Source organism: Astatotilapia calliptera, chromosome 18, assembly GCF_964374335.1.
Source record: "Astatotilapia calliptera chromosome 18, fAstCal68.1, whole genome shotgun sequence".
Taxonomy (NCBI): domain Eukaryota; kingdom Metazoa; phylum Chordata; class Actinopteri; order Cichliformes; family Cichlidae; genus Astatotilapia; species Astatotilapia calliptera.
Window position 1 is genome coordinate 3,150,814 of NC_137439.1, and position 21,300 is coordinate 3,172,113.

Here is a 21,300-nt window from a genome sequence, read left to right on the forward strand (position 1 = left end):
AAAGGGGGACACCTTCCTGTTCCTTTTTCTGGAGAATACACAGATCATTGTTTGAAATCGGGGCAGAATAATCCCCTGATCTGTGCCACGACTGAAGGGTTGTCTAACCCCTAAGGTTGAAGAATGAAGAGCAGAGGATCACCCAACTGGACGACACTGGTAGCTGCAGCAATAAAATAAAGGCTAAAAGCTGTGGGAGACCTGGGGAGTGTCATCTGTACCTGCTATTGTTGGAATAATAGTTTTTCTTGCATCTGAACTGCGCAAACACAGAGGTCATCCCACATATGGTTCGCCCCTCAGGGGGACAAAGGACCTCAGGAGTGAGAAGAAATGAACCCGGCCACACGGAATTGGAGGGTGTTGGTGAGGTCATTATTCTAATGACCTCATCAGGGGGAATTGTTAGATTATAATATTATTTTATACCATGTTATACCCCTAATTAAAGATTGTGAATTATTATGTAGTTTTAGTTTGCATTATTCTCCTGAATTAGAAGAAGCTGATAACTATTGCATTAGTTAAACTGATGTGCATTACATTAAACTGTTGATCTATTGTGGATGAATGATATTGTTTTATGATGCATTATACTGCTGAGTTATAAGAAATACTGTTTGCAGAAAGTCATCGCCTTATTTGTCTGATTAGAAGAGAACAGAACATGCTGGAGTTTTCTGCCCCATCTCAGCAGGAGCAGATAAACGGGGAGCCAAGGTCGTAGCTTAGGCGCTGTGTGAGAGAAAGCATGTGAATGTTTATGCTTTGTATGATAAGGTGGAGGCACCAGAGGCTATAAAAGTTTGAGCAATGCTCCACCATTTTGAGATTTTGAGGCTGTCTGCATCAGTGTCCATCTCCCACGCGTGTGATCATTAAAACCATCGTTTGACTCAACCCGACCGGACCAGTGTTGTTATTGTGGTTTTTCTCTTGTCTCCATCCCCAATATTTTTGAACCTTAACAATAGATAACTATCATATCTGATATCATATCTCACAGTACAATAATATTGAATGGGTTGCATTGTTGTACTTTGTCATGTTTCTCAGGTCTTTGTCTGAATTCCTACGAACATTACTTGTCATGTTCTCATGTTGTTGCTAAGGATTGTCTTATTGCATTGGAGTCACACTGGGTTAAATATGTACACTTGGGTTTTAAGGGGTATTTATTGTTTTCTTCTTTTTTATTTACGGGTTGTATGGAAGCCCCAAACGCAATTTCATTGTTCTCTGACAATGACAATAAATACTTAAATACAAATACAATACAAATACAAATGTCGATGTTTATGGTTTATTTCAGTTCATTAGGTTATCTAAGTTCTTTTTTTAGTTCCCCCTTGTGTTTTTAACCCCTGTGTTAAGTCTCCTTTCTCCTTTATGTGTTTCATGTCCGCATGTCTTTTGTTGTCAAGTTCATGTTGTCATGTCTGCTTTCCATTATGTTTCCTTTTTTATTTTGAAGAGGTCTTGTCTTCCTGTGTTCAATGTGTTTAGTTTTACCCCCTTGTGATGTCGTTTTGTTCATGCGCGTTAACTGTTTCCCCATGTGTTCCCACTTCCCTCATTATCCACCTGTGTGTATTTAGTCCGTGTGTTTTCAGTCATTCCTTGTCAGGTTGTCTGCTCGTCCGCATTGTGTCTCCGGGTATCCACACCAGTTCTTCATGTTTAAAGGTTGTTTTTTTTCCCCTTCATGTTTTATTTTACTTCACCCAGTGTAGGTTATTGTTTAGTTTCACCCATGCCCTTTATTTGTATTTATTCAGCCTTGATAAACTGCTTGTTTTCTGTTAGTCCCCCTCACGTTCCACATTCTGTTTCTGAATTTGAGTCCTTTTTTTCACAACACATACAGTCTGCCTCAGCCAGGACTGTAACAGCACTATGCAACAGTTTTCCTGGAAAAAAATTGCAAAGTGAGCTTCTCCACATTACAATGGGCTCTGGAGAAGGCCACTTATTTGGGACGCAATCAGATAGCGAGTCCCTTGTCTAAAAGGATTCAGCGAGGTAACCCAGTCTAAATTCTAATTTTTTGAAATGCCGTCATATTGCTGGCAGTAGAAACTTAATGCAACATAAGAGATTCTGCTATAAGAAATACACATCAGGAACTAACTGCACAAATGTCTGATTGACTTGGCAACTTGACACTGATACTCAAGATTGCACCTACGCCACCCACACAGTGACAAAATGCTGGCTGTATGTATGTTTTTGTAAAGGAGCAGGGAGATGACAGCAGACTTAACCTTTTAGTTGCCACTTTCTGTATTTACCAGCAGTGTGTTATTCATGACAAAAGACATGCTATGGAAGAGAGCTAGAGATTAATACTAACTTATAATAAAATGCAGAGTGGTGTATAAAACATAGTAAGGGAAGAAGAGATGAGAGAAGGAGAAATGTTCAGTGCATCATGGGATTGCAGCATAACTCAGGGAGGATTCAGGGTCACCTGATCCAGTTATAGCTAACTTTATCAAAAAGGAGTCTGTATGTCATCCTGTATTGAGTGTAGACTGTGAGCCATATAATGCTGACACAAAGCTGACTGACTGCCATGAATAACTACATTTTAAGCAGACTAAACAGAAGCCTTTAAATTCCAGTTGCATTATGCATGTCAGGTGTTTCAGTCCAGACCTCAAATGCTGACCTGGATCAAAAATTCAGAATCAGTTAATGAAGAATCCATGTGCATTAAAGAAAAGAGAAGAAGAGACAGTCATGTTGATATGAACATTAGAGAAACACATCATGGAGCTGAAATATGATCCTGCTTCCTCATTTGGACTCATTCACCTCAGCTGACACGTTCAGCAGCAGACAGGTTTTTGTAGCAGTCTGTCTCACTGTGAGAAACAGAATCTTTGGCTCTGGAACTAAACTCTATGTAACAGGTAAGAACAAAGAATTTTCCTTCTGTTGTTTTATTGTAGAAGCTGAAAATATTTTAAAAGCCAGCTTCTATTGTTGCAGGTATTAGATGTTAGGTTTTCGAAAACTAAAATAGGAGAATTCATCTGCAGCCATTGTTACACAAGAAAAGCTCAATCTCTGAAAACATGTTGAAATCTCACCGAACAACAAAAGTTATTCTTTATTTCTGCAAATATTAGTGATGTTACAAATATTTAGGATTTGATCCTCTCAGTGATTCTGCTGGTTTTTAACACAAGATCATATTTGATGTTCAAATAAGTAGAAATAAATTTGTATATATAAGCTATGCTAAAGAGAAAATACATAGCGGTTAATGATGTGATTTAAAAAAATGTGATAACAAAAATTAGAATGAAATTGTCAGAGTCAGACTTGTTTGATGTGTGAGACTAAATTTCAAACGACAAGAAAAATGTTACCAGTAACTGCTTCTTTGAAAAAATATGTACAGGTAAATAACATTTTCCCAAACTGTTTCTCACATACAATATATGATGTAAAGTATGATCATTAGTTTATATTATTGAAAAAGGTATTTAATTTTCATTCAAGTGTCTGATTATTTAAATGTGTGTAACAATTAATTCACACGTTTAAAACATAATAAAATAAACAATAGATGTGCTGCTGTTGCAATTGTTGGAGTATAAAATACAAGAATTGTGAAATCTATATAACAAATGTTTAAAAACTCCGATGCAAAAATGTAAATTTCATTGTTGAAATTATGTTGTGAAAGAAATCTGTCTGTGTAGGTTCTCAGTCATCCAGGTCATCGTAGTCAAAGGAGCTTGCAAAGAAAAGCGTCTGGACTTCTTTAAGTTACTTGAAGACGTTTCACCTCTCATCCGAGAAGCTTCTTCAGTTCTAGTTCAGTTGACCTTAGAACTGAAGAAGCTTCTCGGATGAGAGGTGAAACGTCTTCAAGTAACTTAAAGAAGTCCAGACGCTTTTCTTTGCAAGCTCCTTTGACTGTGAAAGAAATCATTTATTTTTGGAAAAAAATAACTTTCTGTTAGAATTTGTTTTGTTTTTTTTAGATGAGAAATCAAATTAAAATTGTATAAAAACAAATATCTATATACATTCACATGTGTGATGAGTCATATTTTGAAATAATATCAAGAAAATAAAAAAGAAGAAATACATTTTATTTCATGATATAAAATCATGCTGAGTGTTCCTCATGTGAGCCATGATGACATGAGGTGATGACTGTGTTTGATATGAAGCTGAATCCAGTGTATGTAGTGAACTTTGTGCTGATGAGTAGTTTAGTGATCAGAGTCCATGTAGTTTCCAGGATCAGACTGAATGCAGTGCAGTGCTGGAAGCTGCTGCTGACTGTGTGAATGTGTGTCTGTGCTGCTTGTTGCTGCTGTCAAACTTCAGATGAGCAGGTAGTGAAGCCCGTGGTGAGCGTGTACCCAGCAGCATCCAGAGCCCACCTGGAGGGGAACAGCTCCCTGCTGTGTGTGGCCTCAGCCATGTTTCCTCCTCTGGTCCAGTTCTCCTGGAAAAGACAGAAGAAGAACGGCGGAGAAGCGGAGGAGCTGCCCCCTGCTGAGGGAGAGCAGCTGGAGCTCAGAGAGGCGGGACGCACCATTGCCATCAGGATGGTTGATGGGAGCCATTCTGACACATATAAATACAGCTGCTGGGTGAAGCACGAGGGGGGCACAGTGGAGGCCCGAACACAACAAGGTAATGAAGGCTTGGTGACTGTGTTCAGCAGTGATTCAGCTTCATGTGGAGATGCTGTCAAAGAGAGCAGAGCAGCAGAGGACTGACATTTCTCACTGCAGCTCCAAACATTTGACTCCTTTTCTGTTTCAGAGCTTCCAGCTCTTCCACCAGTCCTGTATCTTCCTTCTCTTCCTTCTATACAAGAGGTGAAGCTGCTCTGCCTGCTGTACACAGTGCTGATAGTGAAGAGTCTGGTGTACTGCTGTGGACTCTCTCTGCTGATGATGCTCACAAACAAGGGAGCGTCCACCAACTGCACACATGCTGACTGACTGTTTCCTGCTCGCCTTTTCTCACCATCAGATTTCCTCCAGTCAGCAGACAGAAATGTAAATTAACTTCTGGTTGGTTCAATGTTTCATTACTGAGCATTTGACCTTTTCTCATTTAATCATCTTAAACTGTGTAACATAAATTTACAGATAAACATGTTTGATGTGTTTGTAAAAGTGTAGATTCTTTATGTGAAGATTTCTTTTGTACATCTCTGCAGAAAAACTCAGCTGATGCATTCAGATCCCACCATAACAAAATAACAGTGTAGTTATTTGTCTGAAGTAAAAATAAAGATTTGAATGTTAAGAATATGCTTCTCGTCTCTTCTGTGATACATAACCTGTGTGACTGCAGCATTCACAGATCATAAACTTGCTCTCCTGCAGCAGACGGGCTGTGTGGGTTTCTGCTCTGCAGCCTCCACACCGTTAGCTGTGGCTTTCACTTTAATAACACAACGACAGTTACAAGCATGAACTCTGCTTCAAGTTGTTCAGGAAGCATCTGTGTTCATGTGTGTGAGAGAAACAAAGTGTGAACTCAGAGCTGTTACACAGTTGATGTTTAGTACGATCACAAAAGACAAATACAAGATGAAGTCTGAACATTAAATCCCACAGAACTCAAGTTGAACCGTTATGATTTAAAAACACTGAAAAAGGGAATAAATTAAGACAAGATTTGTAAAAACAATTTCACAAAACACCATCAGTTCAGATGGATGTTGAGCATCTTTCCATCTTTTCCTAATAATCATAAATATGTAAAACATTTAACTTCCTAGGACCTGGCGTCCACATATGTGGACATCACATTTTGGGTTGTCTAGACCAAATTACTACATTTTGTTCGACAAGGGCCTGATATCCACTTACGAGGACATCATACTTAAAAATTAAAGCGAATTTCCTCATATGTGGATCTCATTTTTCTCAGAAAAAAGAACATTCATCAGGTCCCAATCAGCCCAAAGAGCAAAGAGAAATTAAAAATGTATGCCATGAAAGAGTTCGTGTCTCAGGAGGTTAAAACAAATGTGTCATTGATTAATCAGCTTAATTATTCACACTAGTACAATTTATAGAAATATTACATTTGAGTTAAAAAATGTAAACAGAATCATAATTATTATAATCAAGACCAGCACAGAGAAACAAACTCAAAACAAAGATCATTTACTAATTTGATGATTTTACCAGTGATGAATATTTATTAAGTTCTGTTGATATTAATATTAATATTTAAATCAGTGATAGCTTTTTTAAAACTATTTTTTAAAATATTAAATATAAATTCACTGAGTGATGCTTTTAAAGAATTAATATTTTTAAAATCTTAAATGTAAATATAAAATATATTTTCCTGATGAGATTTACTCCACACAGCTCTGTGTTTTATGTCAGGGTAAATAAAATATGAATTATCTGATTATTTACTATGAAGTGAAAAAGAGCAAATATGAAACAGATGTTGTCATGGAGGAGTGGACTCAGGCGCAGACAAACTCAGACGCTCGATGGCGAAGAATTAAAAGAAGTTTATTACAGGAGGTTCGGTGTGACGACAACGAGTGATGAAAACAAACATGAACTAAAGGCGAGAGCCTAAAAATCAGCTCTGAGGTAAATGACTAATTTACAAGGTATCAGGTATCACAGCACGCTGTGAGACGCTGTCAGCAGCACTGAAGGAAACACTGTGAACAGTGTTGAGACCACACCAGCCTCTCCCATCCTTTTGTCTTATAGAGATCACAGAGATGTTTCCAAATATTCCTGCTTTTGTACTGTTGTGTAAATGTGTGTGTAAAGGTGGATGACTGCCTGCTGCAGATGAAATCTAACCATGGGTACAAATAAATGAAGCTGACGTGAAACACAGCCCTGTTTTTATTACTGTTTATAGATATTAGAATTGATGATCATCATTTTAATGATTCTTAAAACCGTCGTCGATAAAACAGGACAATTAAAAATGAGATGCTGTGAATATTATTTATTCACACAACCGAACCACATGTAAGTAAGTAAGTAAAACTTTATTTATAGAGCACCTTTCAAGATAAAAATCTCAAAGTGCTTCACAGAAGCTAAAACCTTAAAAACAAAAAAAAGAATTTGACTATAAATTATGTTTCATGAGATTTTATTCTTTTAAAGTCCTTTGTTTATAATTTATGAACTTTTAAATGATTTTTACAGAATATTATTTTTTATGTTTGTATTTTTCTTTATAGTTTCGTCATATTTAGTTTGTACGTTCAGAGTTTTCATCACAGCTGTTAAACAACAGATTACAGTGTGTGTTACTAAATTCACAGCAACATGAATGTTTCTGAGTGTTTGTGCATCATGTGACCCAGATTTTTGGATCTGCTGTCAGATTGAAATGAAGACGATGAAACCACAGCAGCTTCAGCTGAGCTGTCAATCAGCAGCAGCAGTCTTATCTGTGGGCCGCAGGGGCTGATGGGAGCTTTGAGGACCTGTTAGAAACCACGTGGCCCTCGTCTGATCTCACAGCTCGTCCTTGTTTGGCCTCAGCTGCATCAGAGCGCCACTTCTCCCCAGGTTCACCAGAGGAAACACCACTGCACAAAATGCTTTTCCTCCCAGCTGCTGCTCTGTGCTGTCTGTGTTCAGGTGAGTGTTTCCAGCCAATCAGGAGCCAACAAAGTCAACCTGTAACAAACACTGTCACACTAACCTTCATCTATCTGTCTGTGTCTCTACAGCACTGGTTACCATGGCAGCAGAACAGCTGATTCAGGATGATTTAACATTGACCAGGAGAGTTGGAGAAAGTGTCTCCTTCAGCTGTGGAGGGAATAATAAGTGTGACGATGATTATATATCCTGGCTCCAGAAGAAAGAAAATGAAACATTCAAATTAATTTTTGCTTTTCATAAAGATAGTGGTGAAGTTCCTCCTGTTTTTGAGAACAATACTTTCGCAGGTGTAAATAAAGGGAAAGGCTGGGAGTTAGCGATTAAGGATATTAATTTAAATCATTCAGCCACCTACTACTGCGCCTGTTTGAAGCTTGGTCCCCACAGTGAGAAATGATCCCTGCAGCCTGAACAAAAACCAACAGATGAACAGATGTCAAACAGTGTCTGTGACAGGAAGAGAGCAGTAAACCACAGCCCAGCTTCACATGTTTCACCTCCATCTCAGAGTCACAAACATACTGAGCTCAGATTTTTATTTACTGAGATACTTGTAAATAAACAAAAGAGCCAGTTTGTGGCCTTTTTGAAAAAGCAAAATGTTTTAGAGTTTTTCCAATCTGGTTTTAAGTCCTTTCATTGCACTAAATCCGCCCTTTTAAAAGTTTGTAATCACATATTTTTAGCTACTGATGCTCGTGACTGTGTTGTTCTTGTCCTTTTAAATTTGACAGCTACATTTGAAACAGCCAGTTATGCTATTTTAATCTCTCGTTTGGAGCAGTGGTGGGCATTGAAGGCGCTGCACTGGAGTGGTTCACGTCCTACTTGGCGGAGCGAGATTTTGTGTCAGTCTCTGTGACCATGTATCATGCTGTGCTCCCCTCTTGTGTGGTGTCCCACTGGGCTCAGTTCTAAGCAGCCTCCTCCTTTGTTAGTATCTGCTCCCTCTTGCTTTTATACTGAGAAAACAGGTCATTGCTGAAGACTGTCAGATCTATCCTGTACAGCCATTATCCAGTCTGTTGATGACATTAAAGCTTGGATGTCTCTTAACTTTTTAAAATTCAATGAAAAAAGACTGAGGTGATGGTTTTTGGTAGCCCGACTGTATTTAGATACCTTGGCCCAGTATGTTAAGCCAACTGTCACAAACCTGGGGGTCAAAGTGGACTCTGAACTGAAGCTTGACAGCCAGATTAAGTAAAATCAAGCTTCTCTCAGCTCAGACAAAGGGCAAAATTAAAGCCAATTCTTTAACAACAGCACTTTGAGACAGTTATCCACACCTTTGTTAGCACTCGGCTGGATTATTGTAATGCACTTCATACAGTGCGTCATACGTTACTCATCTACAGAGGGTGAAAAATGCCACAGCTCATCTTTTAACTGGCACTCGAAAGTTTGAGCACATTTCCCCTATTATAGTTTCACTTCACTGGCTGCCCATTTCTTCTAGGACTCATTTTAAAATTCTTTTATTTGCTTTTAAAGCCCCATCGTATCTCTCTCAGCTGCTACAGCCATATACACCCACCCACTCTCTGATCAGCTCTCCTGAATGTACCCAGGACTGAGTGATAACTTAGAGGAGATTATGCTTTTGCTGTAGCAGCTCCAAAACTGTGGATTGATCTGCCTTTAAAGATTAGACAGGTCTCTTCTCTGCCTGTTTTTAAATCACTCCTGAAAGCCCCCCTCTTCACCCTGGCCTTTGACACCTTGTGAGATGTTGGTTTTATTTTATGCTTATTTATGTTGTTGTTTTAGTTGATTGCATGTTTTATTTATTTATTTATTTATTTATTTATTCTTTGCAGTTTCATTTTATCTATTGTTCTTAACTTATTAACTGTGCAGAACTTTGGTCATGTGCTATTTTAAAGTGCTTTATAAATAAAGATGTATTTGGATTTACTGCTGTCAGAAATGCAATTGTATTTATTTCTGTTTTGAACAGATTTTTCATCCTGTTTTAAGACAGAAACAAGAGGAACAGATGACATCAAACTTCCAAATGTAAACAAATGTATCCTCAGTCCCACAAAAACATTTATTCAAAGTGAAAGAAAAACAGGTTGTGTCAAGAAACTGAACTCAAATCCCAGAGTAAGTCGGTGCTGCTACTATCAGTCAATGCTACTTCCAGATCGATAGAATCAACTTTTAGGATGCAGCACCTTTGCATCCCGATCAGAGTGAACTTTTCATTTTTCATCAGCTGGACGAAGATCTGTAGTTTATTCATGATCATAAAACTGAAAACAGTCAGTGGAACTGGCTCTTCAGTATCTACATGTTCATCTCCCTTTTTATGACTACAGCTCACCTTCAATAATCACTATATTGGATAATGATGAACTACATACACTGCTCTGAGTTGTTCCATTTTCTACTTTATGTTTATTAGAATAGATATTTCCAGCTCTGACTTCTAATGTTCTTCTGAACAGGAACTCTAATAGTTGCACAGTTCACCCCCTATACCCAAGTTATTTAGCTCATGTATCTAATCTGACTCTAATTTTTGACTCTAATCTAACGTTTGATAAACAGATTAATGCAGTGATCAAGTTGAGTTTCTTCCATCTTCAGCTACTTGCTAAAGTGAAGCCATTTCCCTGTTTTAGAGACTTTGAGAGAGCTATCCACGGATTACACTAATAGTTCAAAAGTTAAGAGATAAAAAGACTTATGGGGATGTTAGTTCAGTTTATGTCTTCATACAAGGAAAAAAGGGAACACCCCAGTTATATTTTGGTGTTTGGTATATCGTTCAGTGTTGATTCAGTATTTTCTAATTACACTTTACATCTTCCATGCCATTACTTAAAAAATACCACTAGGTGGCGCATAGCGGCCAGGAGGAGCGTAAACCCCCCTGGGAGGCAAATCTGCAGAATAAATCCTACAGTTGAATCGTAAACAAGTTCATGATCTGTGCCTCTTTATTTCAATACACAGGTGGGTTACTAGTCCTCAAAATGACTAATCCGATTGTTCAGTCTGACGTCACTAGCCGTGTCTGGGTCTAAACTCCGCTGCAGGTCCATATATCAAACGATCACTATGGCATTACTGAGAGTTGAAAAACTGTCTAAAGTCTTTCATCTTTAATAAAATGATCAGCGTTCTGCTCTACCAGGTGTAACAATTGAGTTTAACATCCAGGCATCCATGAAAACAGAATTTATGACATTTAACAGAGTTAGAAGTTAGCAGGAAGTTAGCTCGCTAGCTTCTATCTAAATACAATATAGCATGTCCTGACTGCGGGGTTTTGGAAACAAATTAAAATGTACAGCTCTGTTATCACTTCCAGCATAAATGAAGACAGAAAACTAAACAGCAGTGACGTTTGTAGGGTTACTGAAGTTGGGCTAGCTGGTATATAATGATGTGCTACGTGACCGCTAGCGACACAGCTATGTTAGCATAATATACCATACCATACCAACTTTATTTATTAAGCACTTTAACATAAAACCAGAGTTTCACAAAGTGCTGTACATGCTAATAGCATACGTAAAGAAAATTAAAATGAGATACGATAAAATAAATAGATAAAATAAATTGAAACATGTTAACGATAAAATAAATAGATAAAATAAATTAAAACATGTTAAAACAAATTGAGTCAACCCCTCTAATCAATGCCAAAGGCTTCAGCGAATAAATATGTTTTAAGAAGACTTTTAAATTCAGAGAGAGAAGAGGCCTGCCTAACATGCAAGGGTAGATCATTCCACAACTTTGGAGCTGCTACAGCAAAAGCACGATCACCTTTAAATTTATACTTAGTTTTCGGTACCTTAAGGAGCTGCTGATTGGCGGACCTAAGGGAACGGGCAGGTGTATATAGTTGTAGTAGCTCCGAGAGGTAGGGGGGGGGGGGGGGGGGGCATTAAGAGATTTAAAAGCAAATAAGAGAATTTTAAAAACAATCCTAAAATGTACAGGTAGCCAGTGGAGTGAAATTAAAATTGGGGTAATGTGCTCAAACTTTTTTGTTCCAGTTAAAAGACGTGCTGCAGCATTTTGCACAACCTGCAGGCGCCTAATGGACGCATCACTAACCCCAAAATAAAGTGCATTACAATAATCCAGCCTAGAAGTAACAAAGGCATGAATTACTGTCTGAAAATGCTGTTTCGATAAGATAGGCTTTATTTTGGCTAATTCCCTCAAATGAAAAAAGCTAGATCTTACAACAGCTCTGACCTGGCTTTCAAGTTTAAGATTTGCCTCTATTTTAACTCCCAGATTAGTGATGACTGGTTTAACATACTGTGCCAGTGAACCAAGATCTATAATAGTGGCCTCAGAAACGCCACCAAAAACCATCACTTCTGTTTTCTGTTCATTAAAATGTAAAAAGTTCAAAGCCATCCAGGCCCTTATTTCATCAAGGCATCTGAGCAGCGGGTCTACTGAGAAGCCATTTATCTTTTTAAGTGGGAAATAAATCTGGGAGTCATCGGCGTAGCAGTGGAAAGAAATCCCATGTTTCCTGAAAATAGACCCAAGGGGTAGGAGATATAGAGAGAAAAGAAGCGGGCCTAAAACTGAACCCTGTGGAACCCCACATTGCAGAGAAGCAGCAGAGGATACAAACTCCCCTAGTTTCACAGAGAAAGTTCGCTCTGCCAAATAAGATCTGAGCCACTGCAGTGCGGTACTCCGCATACCCACCAACTGCTCTAAACGGAAATTAAAATATTATGATCCACTGTATCAAAAGCAGCAGTTAAATCTAACAGCACAATAATAACACAGTCACCTGAGTCATTTGCCAAAAACACATCATTAAAAACTCTTAAAAGGGCAGATTCAGTACTATGTAAAGCTTTAAAACCAGATTGGAAAACTTCTAAAATACCGTGTTCTTCTAGGAAGGACATTAATTGCTTTTAAACTACCTTTTCAAGAATCTTTGAGATAAAAGGCAGTTTGGAAATAGGTCTGTAATTCGCAATAATATCAGGATCAAGAGCAGGTTTTTTGAGTAGAGGCTGAATCACTGCATGTTTGAGATTGACAGGTACAACACCAGATGACAGACTACTATTTACAATGGATTGTACAGCTGATGCTATAGTGAGAAAAACCTCTTTGAAAAATCGAGGAGGGAGAGCATCATAAGGGGAACCTGAGGGCTTGATGTGAGCAACCAATTCCTGCAGGCAGAGCATGGAAACTGGCTCGAACCTGTCAAAGACAGCAGAACTAGGGACAGGGGTAGAAGGGTCGAGAATGGACTGGGAAGTCTGCGCTTTGACAGATAGCACTTTATCAATAAAAAAGTGTAGGAAGTTTTCACAAATTTCCTGAGAAGACTCGACACCAGCAGTCTGTGGAGCATGAAGGACCATGTCAATAGTCTTAAATAAGACATGAGGCTTACGACAATTTGCCTGAATAATAGCAGCGAAATGTTTCCTCTTAGCATCTTTTACAGTTTTCTGGTAAGAATTCCAGTAATCTTGTAACATTTGGTATGACACCTGAAGTTGATCCTTCTTCCATTTACGTTCAGCTCTCCTACACTTTCTTCTGGCAGCCCGGGTGTCTTCATTCAGCCAGGGTTCAGATTTGGCTTTAACTTGCTTAAGCTTAAAGGGGGCCAATGAATCTAAAGCAGTTTGGCAGACAGAATAAAACCACGTACTCAGCTCTTCTGTATCATTGCATATGAAATCAGGAAGGCTGCCGTTCTGATTAAAAACAATAGAGAACTGTCCAGCAGAGGAAGGGTTAAAAATACGACAGCTCCTACTAGCAACAGGAGGAAGATTAACTTTAGTACAAGGAAGAAAAACCTCAAACAGGACAGGCCTATGGTCTGACCATACAACATCACAAACCTCTAAGTTAGAGACAGGTAAATTGTGAGTTAAAACAAGATCCAACGTGTGCCCATATTTTTGTGTAGGCACAGACACAGGTTGCACAAGATCAAAAGAGTCAATAAGATTTAAAAAGTCCTTTGCCATTGGCTTGTCAGGGCAGCACACATGAATATTGAAGTCCCCAATAATAAGGACATGATCATATAAACAAGCTAACTTTTTTTCCACTCGATAAAAGTTAACGTGAGTGTTCTCGGTGGTCAGGAACAAATGTAATCGCATGGCAGGATGCTGTAAAAGGACCAAACTTCAGCCAGGAGAACAACTGAGATAATCCATCCACAATACGAGGTTAGTCATTCATATACTGCTGCATGGGCTGGGCTGTAGTTACATCCTAAGGTTTTAAAAACTGAGCTTAAATAAACGATTAGTGGTAATAAAAGCCGAGGGAGGTCAACAGGGATCACTGACTGTTTTAGGAGCTTTTTGAGATCAAATAGAAGAAAATACATAACATTAAACATGTTAACAACACAAAAGCCATATTAAACGCAGACTACTTTAGACCCGGAAGTAGGATTCGTCGCGTCATCACTGAACAACCGGATAGGTAACACAGTAGAAGCACTAAGACTGTTGTGAACTCGTGAATGAAAGTATACCGTTATAAGTTAAGTACTGTTGAAGTATTGTGTTTTGAGTGAGATCGTGATGTGAACGTGATCGTGCTAGGCTAATGGACTGGCTAGCGGGGGAAGTGAGCTTCAAGTACCGTAGCGATGCTAAGGCACGTTCTCAGTTGTGTGTTCTCTATATGTCTTGTTGAAGTAAGACAGGATGCAAAGGCTGTAACTAATGCTTGCATAGCAGCTCATGTGCTGTATATGAATGGTTATTTGCTATTCACGGGCTGTGAGTTACAGCACATTGTATTTCTTGATGCAGTGATATGTATGTGTAACAGGAACAAAGGCTGAGGCAACCTGGTCACTGCGAGCCAATGTTATCTATATTTATGATGGTTAATGTATACTCGCCAAGGTTATTCCTGTCATGAGAACACTTCAACACCCCGTCACTGTATTTAGTTGGAACCACAATCTGGACAACTGGACTCCCAACACAGTCCAACCCTTGCTGAATCCACCTACGGACTAGTACCTCCTTCTGCAGAAAATAACCAGAGGCCGCACTTCTAGCGTCATCACTAGGTTGCACTTTGTGAAACAGCTCAGTCAGTGAAGCATCAGCACGCTGTGCCTGAATTAACTCTTGCTGGGAAATGGACAAATGTTCAGGAACAATCAAATCTGGTTCAACCTGACACTCTTCTGCTTGAGTTACAGGCTCTGCATCCCTTTTAGCTGCAGCCCTCGTAACAGCACAAGCTGCAAAGTCAGAAAAACCCTGTTCACACTCATGGGACTCATTCAGAACTCTAGATTTAACAGGTAAAGAATTGTCAGCCCAGACTCGATTTCCAGCCAAATCATTCCCCAAAATCACATGTACGCCCTCAAGTGGCAAAGCAGGACGAACACCAAGGCAGATATCATCATCCACAAAACTGCATGACAGCCTGACTTTATGCAATGGGGCACAGATAGTGGTTAAACCCATGCCTTGAACAAGCACGCACTCACCAGTATCAGTAACCTGTGAAAATGGCAACACGGAGGCTAAGATAAAAGAATCCTTCGCTCCTGTGTCACGCAAAATCTTTACAGGAACTTTATGAACATCACCCAGGAGTGATGCAAACCCATCTGACACAAAATCCTCAAACCCCGAATAGCTCTCTGAGTCAGACTTAGTCGAAACTGGCGTCTCCCGAGAGACTACTGAAATTTCCCGTGCAGGAATGGTAAGAGCCGCAGGCTTAACCTGTTTACCTGTACGTGCCAACTTGCTTTTCAACAAGGGACATTCTGCTTTCCAGTGTCCATCGCCATGGCAGTAGTTGCATGCTTGACCAAACTTACTGGGCTTCACACCACCAATGGCCTTCTCAGGGTCCGATGACATAAACTTAATTTGACCAAAAGCTCTAGCGGGAGCACCAACTGAAAAACAGTTTCTACCAACCTGCCCCTTATGTGCCAAGATATATTCATCTGCCAATTTAGCAGCGTCAGAAACGGTTGTCACTTCCCGTTCGGCAATGTAAGTGGCAACCACAGGAGGAACACACTCTTTAAACTGCTCCAATACCATCAACTCACATAAGTCCTGAAAAGTTGTCACTCCCAGTGCCGAACACCATCTGTTGAAGTGTTTAGTTAAATCCCTCGCAAACTCTATATGCGACTGCTTATCAGACTTCCTCCATGATCTGAAACGTTGACGGTAAGCTTCTGGTACCAACTCATACGCCTTCAGAACTGCATCTTTCACAGTAGCAAAACTCTGACAATCAACTGCACTGAGTGCTGAATAAGCTTCCTGAGCCTTTCCAGTCAAAACAGACTGTAACATAATCACACAGTCAGCTTCTGGCCATCCTCTCAATTCGGCAATGCGTTCAAAAAGGGAGAAAAAGGCATCTGGCTCTCTTTCATCAAATTTCGGCACCAAGCGCAAATTACCCACAACATCAAAAGTTTCAACTCCTTGTGGAGAAGCCTCAACACCACCTGATAACTTGCCCGCCTTGATTAGGTCTAGCCGATACTGCTCTAACTCCAACTTTTCCTTTTCTAAAGAATGCCTTACACGTTCTTTCTCAATGCTCAGCTTGTCTCTTTCCATTTGTAAGAGTAACAACTCCTTTTGCTGCTCAAAAGACAAAGCAACGGCAGTTGAGACCACAGACTGATCAACCTCAGCCACTAAGGTCTGCATTTTACGTGGCAACACGCCTTTCTTTACTAATGCAGCCTTCAACACTCCTTTAATCTCATCTTTCAACCGTTTATCTCCAATGTCGACATCGTAATGTTCAGCAAGTTTCAAGAGTTGTTCTTTATTACAACTATTCAAGAGTTCCTCCGATGGAGACTGAACAAAAGCATCAACAGTAGCCATAACAGCAAAGTATTGATTCTCGACATGCAATTTAAAACAGCACTTTCCCACTAACTGCCTAACCAAAATATACTTAACTAAAGCCTAGTCTTCATGCAGTTACTTACGGTGGGTACTTATGCACTAAAAACCACCAGGAAGAGAAAGGCAACTGCACAAACAGCGACCCCCTCAATCCTGGGGACGTGCTCCCGAGACAACTGCTCTAACTGTGTTCACCGCAACAGAAATTTCAGTGAATGATTCTCAAGAGAGAAACACTCCTTCAACCTAACAGGGAAAGCACTGATTTTAACTTTGCATATTCAATAATCAACACAGCTCATACGCTCCAAAGTTGACACAAGACAGCACATCAACACTAGCTCAAGTCTACAGCAACAACAGTATTAACATGACTGCCTCCACTCAATCTGCCTAACCCAAATGGCCTCCCAAACACACACAAGGTTATTCCTGTACTTTTGACAATACGCTGACAGCTGTTATGCCACACGTTACAAAGAATTGCTGGTTCTTATGAGAGGCGATTAATGACTTGTTCCCCTGTTGATGAGCAGAATAAATCCTGCAGTTGAATCGTGAACAAGTTCATGATCTGTGCCTCTTTATTTCAATACACAGCTGCGGGATCTAGGATCGCACCCCTCCCAGGCACCTGTCACACCAAGGGGGCAACATCATCTCGCCTCAAATATTGTTATAGCCGTCTGCAGCTGGTCCAAAATGCTGCAGCACGGTTACTAACTGTGTCACAACCCGGCTCATAGGAAGTGACAAACAAATGGGAGACCACACACAGGCTTTTAAAGACTGTAAGACATATTTAATGAAAATAAGGTAAAGCAACTTAAACACAAGTTAAAGGACATAACAGCCATAACTGAAACTTCCAAATAAACATAACACGTGCCAGAGGGAGCCAAAAGCCAGCCTCCCTGGTTCAGTCAAGGTGTCTTTATATACACTGGGACTGGCCCTCTCAGGTGTGCTGCATCAATAATTGGGTCAGCTCCACCTACCTGCAAGAAACAGGTAAAAGAAGAAGCAAAACACAAGGCCAGCCCACTGGCCGTCACACTTCCCCCCATAGAACAGGGTCTCACCCTGAATTGGCAAACACACTTACATTATGAATTTGCAACTAGAAGAACTAACATATATCAAATACATAACATATATACACACACACACACACACACACACACACATGCACCCTCACTTTCAACACCTTTTGTATGCTCAAAAAATCATCTTCAGCTCAACTCCAACCTCAGCAACCTTGGTACCTAGGAGCAATTTAAGAGGAAGGAAAACGATACTGGAGAGGACATACTTCAAGCATATGAGGAGTGAAGCTGCTGGTTACAAAGGGGCATGGGACAAAGCATCTGCCAAGACATTATCTTTGCCCTTAATGTGCTGGATATCCAAATTGTAAGGCTGCAAAAAGAGAGCCCACTGCATGAGCCTCTGATTTGGGTTCTGCAATGTGTTCAAGAAAGTGAGAGGGTTATGGTCAGAAAATACCTCAATTGGCCGAGCAGAATCTAAATATACCCTAAAATGCTGCAAGGCCAAGACTAATGCCAAAGCTTCCTTCTCAATGACCGAATAATTCAGCTGATGGGAGTTGAACTTCTTGGAATAGAAACTAACTGGATGTTCCGTACCTTGCTTGTCAGCTTGGACTAGAACAGCACCTGCACCAATGTGGCTTGCATCCACATACAGCTTGAAGGGCTGATCTAGACGAGGGGCTAAAAGCACAGGTTCAGAGCACAGTAAAGCTTTTACATCCCAAAAAGCTTGCTGGCATGCTGCAGACCAAATAAACTTTACCTTGGCCCTCAACAAATCAGTCAGAGGAGCAACCACTGTTGAGAAGTTTCGACAAAAACAGCGATAATAACCGACCAGACCCAAAAATCTCATGAGTTCTTTTTTGGTTACCGGAACAGGGAACTCTTTGATGGCCAACACCTTTGCATCAACTGGCCTCACATAACCTTGGCCCACAACCTTACCAAGATAGGTCACAGTTGCTTTTGCAAATTCACATTTTGCCAGGTTGATAGTCAGATTTCCCCAAACTAATCTTTCAAACAGAGTGCGAATGCGATCCAGATGAGCCTCCCAGGTGTTACTATATACCACCACGTCATCTAGGTAAACAGCACAGCCTTCCGGCCCATTAACAACCATATTCATGAGTCACTGAAATGTAGCTGGAGCATTGCGTAAACCAAAACCCATGACTGTATATGAATAAAGACCAGATGGCGTGATGAAAGCAGATATTTCCTGAGCTCTGGGAGTCAGCGGCACCTGCCAATATCCCTTCAACAGATCAAACTTGCTCACATATTCTGCTGCACCAACTTGGTCAATACAGTCGTCAATATGAGGCAAGGGGTAGGAATCGGGTTTGGTCACTGCATTTACCTTACGAAAGTCTGTGCAACAACGTGGTGATTTATCAGCTTTTTCAACCAACAAGCATGGGGAAGCCCAGCTTGATGACGACGGCACTGCAATGTTGTTTTCCAACATGTAATGAACTTCCTTATCGATTATTTTCCTCCTTACCTCAGAGACCCTGTAGAACCTCTGCCGGATTGGTTTTGTATCACCCACATCAATATCATGCTCTATCAAAGTTGTTTTAGAAGGTGTGTCTCCAAACAAGGTTGGATACCTTTTAATTAATGCAGACAGTTCTGCACATTTGTCAGCAGGCAAATGGCCCAACAGCACATCCAAGTTCTGAAGAGTTTCTGAATTCTTCAGACGGCCAAGCAATAAAGGATCATCAGGTGCTGCCACATCCTCCCCCCCACAAACTGTACAAGCCGACAACCCTGGACTCGATGTGGAAGGAGAAACGAAAGAGCCCGACAGACCGACGGATAAGGGACGAACATGATAGGGTTTCAACAAATTAATATGGCAAAGTTGATTTCTTTTCCAGCGATCTGGGGTAGCAATCAGATAAGTCTGTTCAGACAGTTTTTGTACCACGGTGTAAGGCCCAGCAAACCGTGCCTGGAACGGTGACCCTGCAATCGGCAGTAAAGCCAAAACCTGGTCACCTGTACTAAACTGCTGCTCTTCAGAACGCCGGTCATAAAAATACTTCATCTTGACCTGAGCCTTCTCAAGGTTCCATTTGGCCAACTGACCTGCCACATACAGTCTGTGCCGAAAACCATTAACATAATCTATCAAGTTCACTGGTGGTTCACCTGACAACCACTTATCGCACAGCACGGTCAACGGTCCCCGAACTTTGTGGCCAAAGACCAAGTCATTTGGGCTAAACCCAGTACTCTCCTGGCACACTTCACGCGCTGCCAACAGAAGCCACGGTAAACCTTCCTCCCAGTCACTCCTCATTTCGGTGCAATAGGCACATAACAAGGACTTCAGTGTTTGATGGAAGCGCTCTAAAGCACCTTGGCTCTGTGGATGATAAGGAGAGGCTTTATTATGCACAATATTCAACAGCTTAAGAACTTGTGCAAATAGATGTGACGAAAAGTTTGATCCCTGGTCACTCTGAATAATCTTCGGTATGCCAAATATAGAAATAAACTGTGTCAAAGCCTTCACCACAGACTTAGCTGTGATGGTACGCAACGGATATGCAGCAGGATAATGCGTAACCTGGCACATTACAGTTAACAGATACTCCGAACCAGATTTTGATCGAGGAAGAGGGCCCACACAGTCAATGATCAAATGTTCAAATGGGTTACTCACAGCAGGGATGGGACAAAGTGGAACAGGTTTAATAGACTGATTTGGCTTACCTACAATTTGGCAAGTATGGCAGGTCTTAATGTAAGCTGAAACATCACGCTTAAGACGTGGCCAAAAGAAGTAGCGCAAGATGTAATTATAAGTCTTCGTCACACCCAAATGCCCAGATTTGTCATGAGAACACTTCAACACCCCGTCACTGTATTTAGTTGGAACCACAATCTGGACAACTGGACTCCCAACACAGTCCAACCCTTGCGGAATCCACCTACGGACTAGTACCTCCTTCTGCAGAAAATAACCAGAGGCCGCACTTCTAGCGTCATCACTAGGTTGCACTTTGTGAAACAGCTCAGTCAGTGAAGCATCAGCACGCTGTGCCTGAATTAACTCTTGCTGGGAAATGGACAAATGTTCAGGAACAATCAAATCTGGTTCAACCTGACACTCTTCTGCTTGAGTTACAGGCTCTGCATCCCTTTTAGCTGCAGCCCTCGTAACAGCACAAGCTGCAAAGTCAGAAAAACCCTGTTCACACTCATGGGACTCATTCAGAACTCTAGATTTAACAGGTAAAGAATTGTCAGCCCAGACTCGATTTCCAGCCAAATCATTCCCCAAAATCACATGTACGCCCTCAAGTGGCAAAGCAGGACGAACACCAAGGCAGATATCATCATCCACAAAACTGCATGACAGCCTGACTTTATGCAATGGGGCACAGATAGTGGTTAAACCCATGCCTTGAACAAGCACGCACTCACCAGTATCAGTAACCTGTGAAAATGGCAACACGGAGGCTAAGATAAAAGAATCCTTCGCTCCTGTGTCACGCAAAATCTTTACAGGAACTTTATGAACATCACCCAGGAGTGATGCAAACCCATCTGACACAAAATCCTCAAACCCCGAATAGCTCTCTGAGTCAGACTTAGTCGAAACTGGCGTCTCCCGAGAGACTACTGAAATTTCCCGTGCAGGAATGGTAAGAGCCGCAGGCTTAACCTGTTTAC

At 40.7% G+C, this 21,300-nt stretch overlaps 1 protein-coding gene across 3 annotated transcripts in view; it reads left to right on the forward strand.

The window, feature by feature from the left end:
- The first annotated feature begins 582 nt into the window (after positions 1-582).
- Positions 583-21,300, forward strand: part of LOC113010740 (uncharacterized) — a 170,689-nt gene continuing 149,971 nt past the window's right edge. Inside the window, exons 1-2 of one of the 3 annotated variants that reach the window (XM_080292462.1) lie at positions 583-1,686; positions 2,823-2,915. In XM_080292462.1, coding sequence (XP_080148588.1) covers positions 1,677-1,686; positions 2,823-2,915 — 103 coding nt within the window. In that variant the 5' untranslated portion in view covers positions 583-1,676. Of the gene's footprint in view, positions 1,687-2,068; positions 2,916-21,300 lie in introns of those variants that run through there. The other 2 variants (XM_080292460.1, XM_080292461.1) reach the window with 2 other exon arrangements.